Here is a 15,796-nt window from a genome sequence, read left to right on the forward strand (position 1 = left end):
ACTGTGCTAATAGGGCCAATTATAATTGTCATGTTCAATATAAATTCTGCTTGTACTGTCAATTATTTTAAGAGCATGCTAAATGTTTATTATTTGACAAACAACTCATACTTACCTTTTGAAAAATGTGCTATTAGGCTGCAGGCACAAAAACTGCCAATAATCCAAACACAGAGCTTTAAATCTTGACATTTTCAGGGCTGGACGCTCAGTCACATGGCAAAATGATCAACCTTCATTTTCACCTGAGAGACGCAAGCCAAAGATTCGTGCAGCAGAGAACATTTCTGTCCGTGTTACATGCTGTCTGCAGGTCGTGCAATGCTGCAATGAATCTGATGGGCCAAACACATCTGACAGTCCAATCATCCAGCTTTCTGCTTTCTCCTGCAGCTGTGAAGAACCCAAAGCATCCTCAAGAGATCCCAGGCAAGCCCGGTACACTCTGTGTATCCAGGAGGAGATTCCTACAGCATTCGGATCCTTGATAAGGAAACCAGGTCAGCTCCAGATCCACCCTCACTGCATCAGCTTCAGCGTCTTCACATATAGATCCAGCAAACACCAGAGGATGGAGTCTCTGACATGCACCTCAGCGTACACTGAATAAACTGTGTCAGATTGACATCTGATAGTGAACTTCCAGAGTGCAGGTGCTCCTTGCTGCAGGATTTTCCTCAGCTGTTCCCTACGAGTGCATTTCACTGCATCCATGAAGAGATCTCCACCTATATATGCTGAATGTCGGTTGCCTGGCAACAACATCACTACTGAACTTGCAAATGGTTTGCTGACAATACTCTGGTGGTTGGGCTGTCAGAGGGGAGGGACTCCCTCATCCTCAATACTATGATGTCATGTGCATAAACCACAGTGTAAATAATTCTACTGCATTGAAAAACAGTGCGGTCTTGCAGTAAATAGAGAAATGTAAAGCAGCTTTTCTAATCAGACCCATCAGTAAGGCTCAAGTGCTCCTACAAAGGGCCATTACTGACAACAGAATCACTAAGAAGCATGAGAAATGTACAGCATTTCTTTTGATATTGGTGTAATTGGCTGAGAAACATTTTGAGAGACATTTGATGGCACATGCCCAACTAACATGGAATGTTCTGACAATTTTTTTAACAGATACAAATGTTAGGACAAAAAGTTCTTTGAACAGCATTCTTCGAAATATCCTTGTGACATTATTCGTACTTGATGAACATTCTTCCAACGTTGAGAAAACCTTCTTAGACCAACATTCTCGGAACGTCCTTATGATGTTATCTTACTTAAACGTTCTAAGAAATGTTTTTTATAACCTGTAAATGGCGTTCTAATCATGATAAGAAAACTGGACATTCCAAAAAAAAAAAAAAAAATAAAATTTTTAAAAAAATTTAATAAAAAATTTTAAAAAACATAAAATAAACATAAATGTAATACAAACATATATAAACAGCACTGATGTTTTTAAAAAATAAATTAATGAGTAAAGTGCAGTTTTGCACTAACTAGATTTTAACATTTACAAAAATTTAAGAGACTGTTGCCTTAAAACATCTCTGGATTATAATACACTTTTGCCATAAAATAACTAGATTTTAACATTTACAAAAATTTAAGAGACTGTTGCCTTAAAACATGCCCCTATTATGTTACGGTTTTGCTATACAAGTTTGTGAAGGTTTTCTGAGTGGTTGTAAGGTTGTAAATATGCTAGATTTTCAGGTGGTTAATACTCTAAAGTGATTGCTTTTTGGTCACATCAAAAAAGCACATTCTCAAGATGCAGAAAGGTTCATTCATTCATAACTTCAAGGCCAAGGCACTTGTAGCTTGCATCGGTTGTAATATGATGTCACACTCTGTGTAAACATAATTCAACACATAATACTTTCAAAGTGCAAAAATATGCAATCAACACTGTACTGAACTTTACTGCAACGCTGCAATCATGCAAGTTTGTTTTCTTTTTAATAGGTCACACCATAATTTATCAATCTTCTGTTGGTCACAAACTTTAACTTTGGAATGCATTGAAATTCAAATGAACTTGAGCTGCCTGTTTACTTCATTCACATTCACATGAAATGAAGGAAATGCCCCTTTACTGTTGTTGTTTTTTCTTTTTTGTCTAATAATAAAGGGACACCAATTAGACCCTACCAGAGCTCTGAGTCATAAACAGAGGTAGCATGCAGGTATCACGGGGTAATTCAGCACATCATAATGCCATCATTTTCACTCCTCCACACCTCCTTCTATGAGCGCTGCACCTTCAAGCTGAAAGCACATGCTAGCTTCAGTGTGAATTGATTAGTACTGCTCACAGCAGAGACAGTCACAGTTTATAGCATGTACTGATGCACTGAAGTATTCATGAGAGTCTGTGAGCATCAGCCATCAGCATGGAAAGAAACTGCCATCAATAAATCAGTCACAAAGGGCTCACAAAGAAGAGAACACACACAAATGATGCAGTTTAAAACAGCTACAAATTATTCTGTCACAAAAAAATGCATCAGTGATGAAATCATTTCTTCATGTTTTATGCATTACTTTGTAAAACATTGTAAAAATGTACGCAAAGAAAGAAAAGCAGCATGTTAAGAAAAAGAGTATACTGGTAGAGTCCAGCAGTTATGAGAATTTCATTTTTTAATTCTATCTTATTCATTTCTAAATGTAATAATCCTGCATTTTGGTTACTACAGGAATTTGATTAAAAAAAAAAAAACTCCTTCAGTCCTGATCTAAAAATTTCAACTGCAGTGTTTTTGCTGTGTAAAGATGTTCTGCCACTTATCCAAGTGTCTTCATCAGTTGGGAAAATGGAGGAAAAAACACTAGTGTTTATGACATGACTAGTGAACTGCTTCACTGAAGGTGTGAATTGGACATCAGCAGCATTCATCCAAGCTGCTTGTCCCCTGTATATTGGTGAGGATGCTGGAGTTGGTCCCAGCGTCTCGGGCCGTAGGCGGAAACACCCTGTATATGGTTAGTCCATCATAGGGCTCTCTCTCTCTCACACACACACACACACACACACACACACACACACACACACACACACACACACACACCTACAGGCAGTTTATTGTGTCTAATTCTCTGATGCTGCATGTCTTTAAGATTGCGGGGAAACCTGTGCTTCACCCAGAGGAAACCCACGCAGACACAGGGAGAACATGCAAACTCCACAGAAAGACCTCCTAGCTCGGCCGAGACTGGAAACAGAGACCTTCTAACTAGAAGGATGCTGATTGTGCTTAAGGCCTACTACTCCGTAAACTCCAGCTCTACCTCCATATTTCAGCCTGCTGGACAGACTACATCTCTTCCTTCCCGCCTGATGCCATTGTAACATATCCTGATCAACATCACACCATGTTCATTCATTTAGGCCAGAAGAGAACTGAATCTTTTTGTAACCTGATGGAGTTTGGGAACTTTGCCACTGTTGCCTTTGGCTTAATTAGTTGGAGTCTCAAAGACACATAAAATTCAGTAATATCATCGATTAGACATCACTGACACTATCAGATGAGAACAAAACTTGAACTGAATTGAGCTGAATAATGACACTGACCATATTCAGCAGAGCTGTTCATAGCTGAATTGAACTTGTTTCAGAATGAGTGAACTTTACACACTTATTGAACTGAACTGAATCAACACTGAACTGACTGGAGCTGAATAATGACACTACTGTACAGTATGGTCTTTCTACAGATGCTTTATAGCTAGGTATGCAACGATTAACTGCAAGCTGGTTGAAAATCGATTCAAATATGTGACGATTCAAATCGGTTGAGATGCTAAACAAATCGCGATCAAATTGGGGTAGGAGTTTATATGAATGTGTGTCTGAGGGGAACTTACTGTTTTTAGAAAAGGTTAAATGGTATTTTTTCTTTTCATCTTGCCTCTGTATAATGGATATCAAAGTTCAGAAGTGCAGCTCCACCTGCTGGCAGAGAGTGAATCTGCGTCTCGTTCAGCTCATCTGCTGTTTCTGTTTCATGCTGATTTTTTTTTATGTATAGTTTCACAAAACTGAAGTCAAACCATTCTGTTTTTGCTTCAAATTTCGAAATTATACAATCTAATTTATATTAAAAACTGCTCATGTTGCATGTATGCAGCTTCTTTGTTCGGATCATGTTAAAATGCAGTGGTTTTTCCTCTCATTTTAAATGAAAAGAGCACAGACAAAGCCTTGTTTTGTTTATATGAAGATATTTATTTTATTTGTGTTATTTATTTGATTTGGGGCTTGTTTTAAAATTTCATTTTAGTTTTGTTATTTACATTTACGTTATATTTAAAAAAAATTATTTAGTAGACGCTTTTATCCAAAAAGCGACTTAAAAATGAGGACAATAGAAGCAATCAAAACCAACAAAAGAGCAAAAATATGCAAGTGCTATATTAGTATATTATTATAGTGTTATATTTCAATTTCACAAAGGAATGTGTAGCATTTTGTACAAGCAATAATAAAAGGACACATTTAATGTATAATTTGTCTCATTTAGTTAAAAAAAAAATTGTTAATCTCATTGTGTATGATTGTGTAAATTGTGAATCGAATCAAATCAAATTGAATCGTGAAATCAAAATCGTGAATCGAATCGTAAGTTGAGTGAATCGTTACATCCCTATTTATAGCACATTTTGGATTTGCATCATTTTAAAGTTTGCATCATTCATTCTGTTACTTCCCTGTTTAATAGTGTGAAGCTGCTTTGAAGCAATATCCACACAACAATTTAAATAAAAATATATTGAGAATATCACAGGATTTTGAAAATAGTGCACCAAAGGTTCTTAGACAACAATACTTGGCTGAATGTCACGTCACTTTCACAAGCTATTGCTGGTGAACTTTTAAAGTACACATCAGCTCATAACATACTTTTCATACTTAGAAGTATGAACTGGGATTAAGCCAAGATCTTGATGTAATGGCCTGTGTGGTCCACTAGAGCAGGACAAGGGCTTTTCACTCATCAAACAGTAAACCATGGGTCGTCCTAAACCCTGGGTAACACAATCCTGTACACATGTAGTATGAATATAATCTGGACATATAGTATTCAGAAAGTTGGCACTGTCATTTTTATTCATTTTTATTTTGTCGCAAAATGTAAAATATAATTATCAGCCAGCTCTTTATATAAAGTTAGCTATGCAAGTATGTCCAGCTTTGTTCTACAATGTACTCACATAGGGTGATATTTACTATGCCCTATAGCAGATGTCAACTGCTCAATTGCTTTTATCATCTCAAATTGTTAACTAAATTATCACCCAGCTCTAATCTGCCAAATGCAACTATAAAGGAATATAGTAAGAACAAGATAATATAAACATTATTAAACATCAACATCATGATGTTCTGTAAAGCTACTTTGAAATAATGTGTATTGTGAAAAGCTCTATATAAATAAACCTGACTGAAAACAGTACAACATCTGCCACACTGCTGTTCCAAGCCATCACCTTTCATTTACAGTGTGACAAATGAACAGGAAGTCTCAGCCTGAACTTGTTCTTAAAGTGATTTTACCACAAAATTTGTTAAAAAAAAAAGAAGAAAGAAAAGCATCATAAATATATGATGATGATGCAATGTAATGAGGTCATGTGGCAACCATGCAGCATACTACTGTTTAAACCTACTCCCATTTTATCATTACATAGTGTTTTACATAAAATAAACATGATAAACAGTATACAGCACGATCTGAACACAGTCCTTATTAATCTCTCTAGATTATCTAAACAAAACAATGCACACATGAAAGAAAAACACACAACTGCACAGATATTGAGTGTTAAATAAATAAAATACAAAAATAAAAATCATATACAGTACAAGAAGGTCAAAAATTTAACTTTTAATTTGAATCTTATTACATGGTCAAGACAATAAGCTACTGATATCAGGCAAAGCAAACACAGCTATGATACAGTAACTGATTCTTAAATAGATATTGCTTTTTAATTTCATGCATCACTCCGAGTACTGGATGAAGTTCTCTTCCACACTGTTTGTATTAGAGGTACACGTTTGAGGTTCAGCACTCGACAGGATTCATCAGTTCTAGCGCTACAGTTGTGTTCTTCCAGTGAATATGAAATGAACTACTGCAGAAAGATTTCCATGTGAATGCGACGGCACACACAATGACATTTAGTCCCTCAGGAGACGGATGCATAGATGGACGGATGAAGTATGCTTTGAGAGAGAGGACAGATCCGTGGCCGAGCAGATGTCATTCCTGCTATCTTGAAGGACTGCTGCTTCCAGATGGAGGACAGCAGAACTGATGCAGCACATTATCATCCCTGTGAGAGAAGCACACTATAAGCTATAAGCACACACATCAATGCACACTCTAGGCCAGCACTTCTCAGCAACTATTGCTTCAGGACGCAGATTTTATATTGGACATCATGCGGCGGCCCAAACACAATGTTATCAATATTGTTTACCGTACAAAGGTGAACAGAAATGTTCTGACCTCGAACTGCATAGATGCAACCTACATTTTTGTTGCTGGTGTCCAACCAAACTATTTTGGCACATAAATCGAATGAGAAAAAAAAAAATATTTTGAAGAATGTGGGTAACCAAATGAGTAAATGCTCACAAAATGTAAACTATCCCTTTAACAAAATATCTTCTTTTAACAGAAGAAAGAAGCTCACACAGGTTTGGAACAACTTGAGGGTGAGTAAATGCTCACAAAATGTAAACTATCCCTTTAACATGGTTGAACGTTTGTTCCAGGGTGCAATTTCTTAATTGTATTATATTCCCCAACAGATCGGACACTGGATTTTAGGGTCATGTAGAACTTATGGTTCTAGGTCCAAAACAAAATATGTCTTATTCAGTGTCTGCAGCACACGTACACTCAATGATGGCAGAAATCCAGTCCAAAAAAAGTCACAATTAATTCAAATTTTTCTTTTTTCTAAAAGTTTCTATGGTTTATCTGCTCATCTTATCTTCTGTTGTGCTAATCTGTAACTACTATTTACTAAAATGAAACAAAAAAACAATAAAAACAAACAAACAATATACACAAAAAAAAAAACAAACACACAAATTTCATGTATATATAAATACATTTAGCTGTCACACAATAAATCCTTGTGTCAAAATTTAACCCAAAGTATAATTCCACAATGATTCGCATGTACTTTGATGGCAAAGGATTCAGTTAGGTTACCAGCCACATCGCAAAAAAAGAGTGCACAGGCTTCTTAGAGTACAGTAAGATTATAGCGGACGATCAGAGCGTCATGATGCATTGTTTTAAGGGGATAGTCTCACCAAAAATGAAAACTGTATGTCATTATGGGATCACCCCTCATGTCGTTCCAAACCGTGAGACCTCCGTTCATCTTCAGAACCACAGGGTTAAGATTATTTAGATTTAGTCCGAGACCAGCTTTCACGTGCTCCCTCCATTGAGAATGTATTGTACGGTATACTGTCACGTCCAGAAAGGTAATAAACAACATCTTCAAAGTAGTCCATGTGACATCAGAGGGTGCCGTTAGAATTGTTTGAAGCATCGAAAATACATTTGGTCCAAAAAATATCAAAAACTACGGACATTGATTCAGGCATTGAACTTCTCTACCGGGTCTGTTATGCGCGCGTTCACAGCACGAATCGCGTGTTCGAGCGAACGAATCAGCTCCGATGTAACAAGGATCTTCTGAACCAAGTTCACAAATCGAACTTGAAAAAAAAAAGAAAACCAAAAAAAAAAAAAAAAAAAAAAGAAAATCGTTTGGAAACGGTTCGCTTCGTCAACAATAAGCAATTAATCACTAAAATGGACTTAAGCTGTTAACTTTTTTACCATGGCTGGACACTGCCTCTGAGTTCAAATAACCCAATATCACCGGAGTAATTCATTTACTCAAACAGTACACTGGACTGACTCTGGACGAGCCAGATCAACGAAACGAAACATTGACTCGTTCTCGAGTCAAGAACCCGGTTGCATCGGTTTTCGGATCACCAGTAGTGATGGGAAGTTCTGTTTCTCCGCGAACCGGTTCTTTCGAGGACAGTTTGATTCAATAAACCGGTTGCCGAAAACGGTTCACCAGTTCTTTTGCGTTCGACCGTAATGACTTCATTGGCGATGATTGCCCTTGATTCAAGCCTTCAGTTTACCCGCGCATCAAACATTAGCCACAGAATCAGTTCAGAATCAATCATCAAAAGAACCAGTTCAATTTCAGACGCGCTGTGTGTCAGTCTGCTTCACGCATCGCGCAGTAGTATCATCAGCTCACTCGGTTCTCGAATCGCACGCGTTAACGACTGAAACGGTTCTTGACTCGAGAACGAGTCAATGTTCGTTCGTTATCTGGCTCGTTTCAGTCAGTGTACTGTTTGAGTAAATGAATTACTCCGGGATATTGGTTTATTTGAACTCAGAGGGAGTGTCAGCCATGTTAAAGTTAACAGCTTAAGTCATTTGTGGATTAATGCTTATTGTTGACACGAACCGTTTCAAACGTTTCAGTTCGATTTGGTGAACTGGTTCAAGAAGATCCGGTACATCGAGTGATTCGTTCGCCGAACCGGATTGTGCTGTGAACGCGCTCATAACAGACCCGGGAGAGAAGTCAATGCTGAATAAAGTCGTAGTTTTGATATTTTGGACCAAAATGTATTTTCGATGCTTACAAAAAATTCTAACGGTACCCTCTGATGTCACATGGACTACTTTGAGATGTTTTTATTACCTTTCTGGACGTGGACAGTATACGTTACATGCATTCTCAATGGAGGAGGAACAGAAAGCTCTCGGACTAAATCTAAAATAATCTTAAACTGTTGTTCCGAAGATGAACGGAGGTCTCACGGGTTTGGAACGACATGAGGGTGAGTCATTAATGACATAATTTTGATTTTTGGGTGAACTATCCCTTTAACAGCAGACAGCGCAGCACAACACTGTCGTCTCTCAACAGCACTGGACTCTTTTGAGTCTACTTGGGTCATTTTTGCCACCAGTTTATTGTGTGACACTGACAAGAGATTGGTCTATAATAACACATTTCACATCATTTTATTTCAATTTCAGAAATAAGCTACTAAAATTCCAGTTCATGAGAATAATAGGACAGACAGCAGAGATGTGAAACAGCTCTAAAAACCAGTCTAATCTAATCAAGCTTCAAAATCTCAAGAAAAATCAGACATTAAACAAATCTGATCAAAAATGATATCTAATAAAAATCTAATAAAAATGAAACAAATCTAAAAAAAAAAACTGCAGACCACACATTAAAAATATTTTTTCATAAATAGTTCCTGTAGCTAAAATGACTACTCAACTAGTGAGCAAACTGAGCCACATTGAAAGATTCAACAGGTTACATTTACACAAGAGACAGAACAAGAGATTCACAACCGACAGAAAATAATGCAGCTGTCAACTGCAAACACTGAACTGATTCACAATGCTTCAGATCTGAATTAGGCAAAAACATAAAAAACTGCTTTGAGGATATATATATATATATATATATATAAATTCCAATTAGTTAATTTGCGATGTTTAATGTTTTATGTTTTATGTTTTTAACAAAACTGTTTTTTCATTGTGCATTCCAATTAATCTCAATCAAACCACATTTGTTATATTTATAACATTAAAAAAAAACAAAAAAAAAATACAAATAACACAAAGAAAAAAAAAAAAAAAAAAAACATAAAATAAAAATAAAACATGATTTTTGAAAATATGTTTTTTTTTTTTTCAAATAAACAGGTGCATCAGAATGCATTAGAATAGTGAAAAAGGTCCTAATTGTTTGTAACATTTAAAAAAGAGAAACTTTCATATATTCTAGATTCATTACCTGTAAAGTAAAACATTTCAAAAGTGTTTTTGTTTTAATTTTGATGATTAGAGCTTACAGCTCATGAAAGTAAAAAATTCAGTATCTCAAAATATTAGAATATTTCCTAAGATCAATCAAAAACAAAATAAAAATAGGATTTGCAAAACAAAAAACTTTTTTTTTTTAAGTACGTTAATTTCTGCACTCAATACTTGGCGGGGGCTCCAGCATCAGTGAGGTGTGGCATGAAGCGATCAGTCTGTGGCTCTGCTGAGGCACTATTGAGCTTCAGCTCGGATCCACTGTTCTCATCTTTCTCTTGAACATATCCCACAGATTCCATATGGGCTTCAGGTCAGGCATGTTGGCTTGCCAATCAAGCACAGTAATATCATTGGAATCATTGAATCATTGGATTACTCTGTGGGTAGGTGCTAAAGTCCTGCTGGAAAATGAAATCAGCATCTCCATAATGCTTGTCAGTAGATGGAAGCATAAAGTGCTATAAAATCTCCTGGTAGACAGCTGCATTGACTTTGGGCTTAATAAAACACAGTGAACCAACACCAGCAGACGTCACGGCACCCAAATCATCTGTGACTTCAGAAACTTCACACTGGACTGCAAGAAGTTTGGATTCTGTGCCTCTCCAGTCTTCCTCCAGACTCCAAACCTTGATTTCCAAATGAAATGCAAAATTTTCTTTCATCTGAAAAGAAGACTTCGGAGCACTGAGCAACAGTCCAGTTTTTTTCTCCTTAACCCAGGTGAGATGCTTCTGACGTTGTTTCTGTTTCAGAAGTGTCTTTGTAGCCCTTTTCCTGAAGACGTCTGAGCGTGTGACTCCAGCTTCAGTCCACTCCTTGTGAATCTCTCCAAAGTGTTTGAATGGGCTTTGCTTGACAGTATTCTCAAGCTTGCGGTCATCCCTGTTGCTTGTGCACCTTTTTTACCCACTTTCTTCCTTCCAGTCAACTTTGAAGGGGTGAAATTCCTACCTAATTTATATATATGTAAATATTCTAATATTCTGAGATACTGATTTTATTTACTTTCATGAGCTGTAAGCTCTATTCATCAAAAAAAAAAAATAAGTTTTACTTTTGAAATGTTTTACTTTACATGTAATGAATCTAGAATATATGAAAGTTTAACTTTTTGAAATAAGTTACAAAACTTATTAACAAGAACGTCATGATATTCCAATTTTTTGAGATGCACTTGTATATATATATATATATATATCATCTTGCTTAAATTGAAGCAATTTCAATCAAATCAAATCACATGACATTTCACATGATGCTATTCTTATTAAAACTCATTAGACAGCTTGATATAGAAACAAACAAAACTCATTCTCATGAACTGGAATTACAATAAACAATGTAAAAAAAATGTTTGTAGAAAACGTTTCAGAATATTTGTTCTGACACTAGAGATTCACATATTTCATATTTACAAATACCCCAATGCAAAGACTTCAAGTTCATTAAACAACAATTTCACTAAAATATTTAAATTGCTACTGTTCCATCATATTATTTGTAGCCAACAGTATTGACAACTTATATTATACAGTACATAAAACATTTAAAGTGAGACACAGACCAAAATATGAAAGTTGACTATAACAGAGACAAAACAAACAGCAGAGCTACTGAAAGTTTGCACAGAGCATTACGTAAGGTCTGATAGGATTGAGAGTTTGACAGGATGCATTCTGAGCGCCTCTTACCTGCACTCAGAGAGAGGAGCAGGTACAGCTAGCTGCTTAGAGCACAACGGCGTGGGACAGCAGTACTGGTGCAAAGCATTTACATACCTACGACACAAGGAGAAACAAAGACGTCATCTACTCGACTCTACAAACACACGTCAGCCCATCACTCTCACAGTGCCCTGCAGTACTCTGCTCAGTGTGTGGATACGATGATTCACTCTCAGACAGGAGAACCAAATGACTTTATACTCTCTCCTATCCATTGTTAGAAGAATTAAAATGCTTTTTTAGCAGATTCTCATCTCCAAAATAACATTACGATTGAAACAACAGCCTTATAAAGAGTTTGCTGTGTAAATGGCGGTTTGTGTCTGATACTGATGAATAAATGACAGGTGAAGATGAGGTCAGTTCATTTCTCCATGAGTACTCAGGTCTTTATGTAACTCTGCACCAGACTGCTGTCACATTCACAACGTCACCGCTTCAGTCACAGATTTCCATAAACTTACATCAACGTAACAGGAATATTTCACAGATACAGCTTAAATGTTATTAATGCATTCAAATGTTTGTAAAAACATAATCACTTCTCATTGGGGATCACATGCAAACTCATCTTGGCCACCAAATATTAAGGGGCAAATAATGTTCCTGGCTTTAACATAATAAATAAAGGTTGTTGCTTATTGTAAAAATAAAATATTATAATAAATAATAATAATAATTATTATTATTATTATTATTAAGTAACCATATTTATATATAAAAAAAAACATTTCGGCCATCAAACCTGAAATTTTTTTTCTGAAATTGTGTAGCCCTAAATACAAGTAAAGAAATACAAGAGCTTTATCGCAACAATATCTGTCATACAACACAAATTAACTAAATAAATATATATCTGATTATAATGATAACAGGACGCCACTGGCTGAAATAAAAGCAATGTGATGAGGTCATGTGACAACAATGTGACATACTATTATTGGAAATGTTATCATTGCACACATCATACTGATTTGCATGCTATTTGAAAAAAAAAAAATTAATAAACAAATAACTAGCAGTTTAAAGTACACACTGTGCAGTACAAGCAGGATGCTGGTGTTCCTCACTGAATCACTTTGAATTCACCACTGGGACGTCCTACAAAGTGCCCAAATAGCCTTCAGCCCATGAACTAATGCCCTTCAGTTTAACCTCAGTCACCTTGAGAGGACTGAATCTCCAATGAACACTCACACATCTCTGATGCTGCTTTCAGATGCCTAATGTACACTTTATATGCTGACAAGAGCAAGAATACACTAATTGCAAAAATAAAAATCCAAAGCATCAAAAAGATTTCTGCAGTTATTTATGGGACAGATGGCCAGACTGAACACTGCACATGAAGAAGAAATGCATCACAGATCACAGTTCATAGCAGCACATTGTGCTCTAAGCATGTGACTGTGAAATTGCGTCACAATGCACATCAGCTACAGCCAAACACACACACACGGAGGGTCACAGCTCCTCGTGTTTATTCGACACGTGAAAACACCTCACCTCAGCAGAGCAAGCACAGAGCTATCACTGCCGTGTACTGCAACAGCACATCCCGAACACGTTATGACCAATGCAGAACTCGCCTCGCCATCCATCTCTACATGCTCCCTGTGGAGCACACACACAATCGCACAGCCTCACACATCTGTTGAGCGCTGTCATGCATGCGGACCGCATCTGATACTCACATGATGCCGAGTCTGTGTGCCATGGCCGTGGCTCTCATTCAGTCTGCTCAACGCTACAGCGCTGTGTTCCTGGCCCGTGACGTCACACATGCATCACACACTTACATCAGCAAGCAAATACTGACACTGCGCAGAACGAGGACAGCAATTCACAGATGCTGCTGAGGAAATGCGTGTGTGTGTGAGAGAGAGATTTCTTAATGTGGAGAACATGCTCTGCCTCCTCCATCTGCAGCCTTTAGTACAGTCCACAGCCACGGCAGCTGATTGGCTCTCTGGTCTCCATAGAAACAGGAGGAGAGAGATCCTGAATGCAGCACCCATTACACACCTAATAATGCATCAACATCACAGACAGAGGGCAAGCAAGGAAGAGAGAGAATCGCTTTCTGTTCTGAGAAATGAAACAGCACGGCCAGTAAATTAATCATTTGTTCATGAGAATTTCACGCGTGATAAAAAGGTTGTGAATATAATGTCACTATATGAAAAAGAAAACAAAAAAGGTACTTAAACAGTCAGTTAAAAAATGTTCAGTTATGTCATGACTTTATTTGTTATTTTAGGCCTGGAGACGGAAGTTTCATAAAACCTGTCGACTAAAAATGATTATTATTCCATTAATTATCAAACATAGTTTGGTACTACTACTATAATATTGTGACATATGAAAGTGAATAAAATAAATTCCACCGGACTAAAAAGAAAAAAAACTGTACATACATTGAGGGACGGAAAAGGTCCAGTTGATGTCAGGAGATGCAATTTGAAGGAATTTTTGGTAACACTTTATTTTAAGATGTCCTTGTTACACTTTGCATGTACTTAATATTATAATAACAATAAATGATGCATAATTACATGCAAGTAACCCTAATCCTAACCCTAACCATATACCAAATACATGTAGTTAATTCATATTACTCAGCACTTAAATGTATAATTACACTGTAACACCTTAAAATAAAGTGTAACCAAATGTTATAAAATAAAATAAAATAAAAAATCTGTTGTGGTAATGGTTGTGTGCAAAATACGGAACAGCTTAATATATTTAATTTTTGGTCATTCAATTTTGTTAATAATTAAAAAATATTTCATTTAGTAAAATAAATTGACAATTTAAAAAACCAATTCAATAGATTATGTCAAAATGATGATGTTGTATGCAGTTGTCATTGTAAATGGCTCTCAGGTCGCACAGGTCAACCTCATCATGTTAAGTAGTCAAATACAGATATCACAGAAACAAGCTATTATTCATTCTAGGTTTCATTTATATTAAAGTTAATCTAACATACATAATTTCATAAATGCAATTCCCTCTGATGTGATTTGAAACAGCACTCAGGATGAGATGATATTGAGTGCCTCATCCCCTTTTTTAATTTTTGTTTATTAAAGTCACAGCCAGGCAAAGCCACATCTGACAGCGTGTGACGGCCGCAGTTGTATGGAAGCCAGTTCACACTGCACGACAGACGCAGACAAACCACAAAAGCCACATTCGTTTCGTTTTGTGGGATCAGTGTGTTACCCCGTCAGCATCTGATTTTTGCAGATTGAACATACTGACTCTGTCTTTCTCTGGTGCTGGAATGTCTGTGCATTATGGGATGAAATTAGTTTCAAATTTACTTACAAATGCACACACAATTATCCATGAACTTAATAAATGTTGCAAATGTATCTCACTATCCACAATCAGATGCCTGTCAACTTGTGTCTGTGAAATTCAGAATTACACAAACATGCAGCGATTTGTACAAATATAAACATGTTTGTGAATGCAGATGTTTTTATTTACATTAGTGTATCAGTATTTGCGCATGCAACAAGGAAGATGTGCATTTGTGCATCAAGTGGCACGAGTGCATTCGTTGGCATCTTTTCCGAGTCAATCCTATTTGACTGATTTGGATTTGATCAGCATTTCACAACCCACTGTAGTGGTTTTTGTGACACTGACACAAACCAGGCTTTATTCGATTTATTTCAAATAAAAGCATATTTACACTGTCTGAATCATTCACTGTCCCCTATACAGTGCACAATTACCAGACCAATTACCAGACAGACAACGGTTAATGTCTGAATAAATGACTGATTTCAGGCACAGCTTTAAGAGTCGTTTTATCACGAAGGTTGTGGGTCTGTACTGGTGACAAAGAGACTATAAATCCTGAATGCATATACAGTAGCTTGTAAGTTCGAATTTCATCATGGTATTAAGATATCCATAATAACAGACAAAAACTTTTTTTTCTTCAGTTGAGATTTCATTTCTAAAAAGTGCCCCATTGTGTCCCACGGAAAGCAAGCAGCAATATAATAGCAGTGATGGTGCATGGGAATGGTGGGCTGGGAATTCCACCTCTCAGACTATTTTCTGCTGTGTATCTGTGCTAAAAATGGACCTGAGAGCGTGTCTGCACTGCTGTGCCATGCA

The 15,796-nt window shown here is 36.7% G+C and overlaps 1 protein-coding gene across 4 annotated transcripts in view; it reads right to left on the bottom strand.

The window, feature by feature from the left end:
- The window catches only part of LOC109067372 (IQ motif and SEC7 domain-containing protein 1-like), a 78,892-nt gene that overhangs the window by 45,592 nt on the left and 17,504 nt on the right, over positions 1-15,796 (bottom strand). The window contains exons 4-5 of one of the 4 annotated variants that reach the window (XM_042750734.1): positions 11,621-11,707; positions 4,853-6,348 (exon numbers count right to left, since the gene is read on the bottom strand). The exons of 1 other annotated variant lie outside the window; for it this stretch is intronic. In XM_042750734.1, the coding sequence (XP_042606668.1) occupies positions 6,285-6,348; positions 11,621-11,707 (151 nt within the window). In that variant the 3' untranslated portion in view covers positions 4,853-6,284. Of the gene's footprint in view, positions 1-115; positions 739-4,852; positions 6,349-11,620; positions 11,708-13,347; positions 13,592-15,796 lie in introns of those variants that run through there. 2 more of the 4 variants (XM_042750731.1, XM_042750729.1) reach the window with 2 other exon arrangements.

Source organism: Cyprinus carpio, chromosome B23 (assembly GCF_018340385.1).
Source record: "Cyprinus carpio isolate SPL01 chromosome B23, ASM1834038v1, whole genome shotgun sequence".
Taxonomy (NCBI): domain Eukaryota; kingdom Metazoa; phylum Chordata; class Actinopteri; order Cypriniformes; family Cyprinidae; genus Cyprinus; species Cyprinus carpio.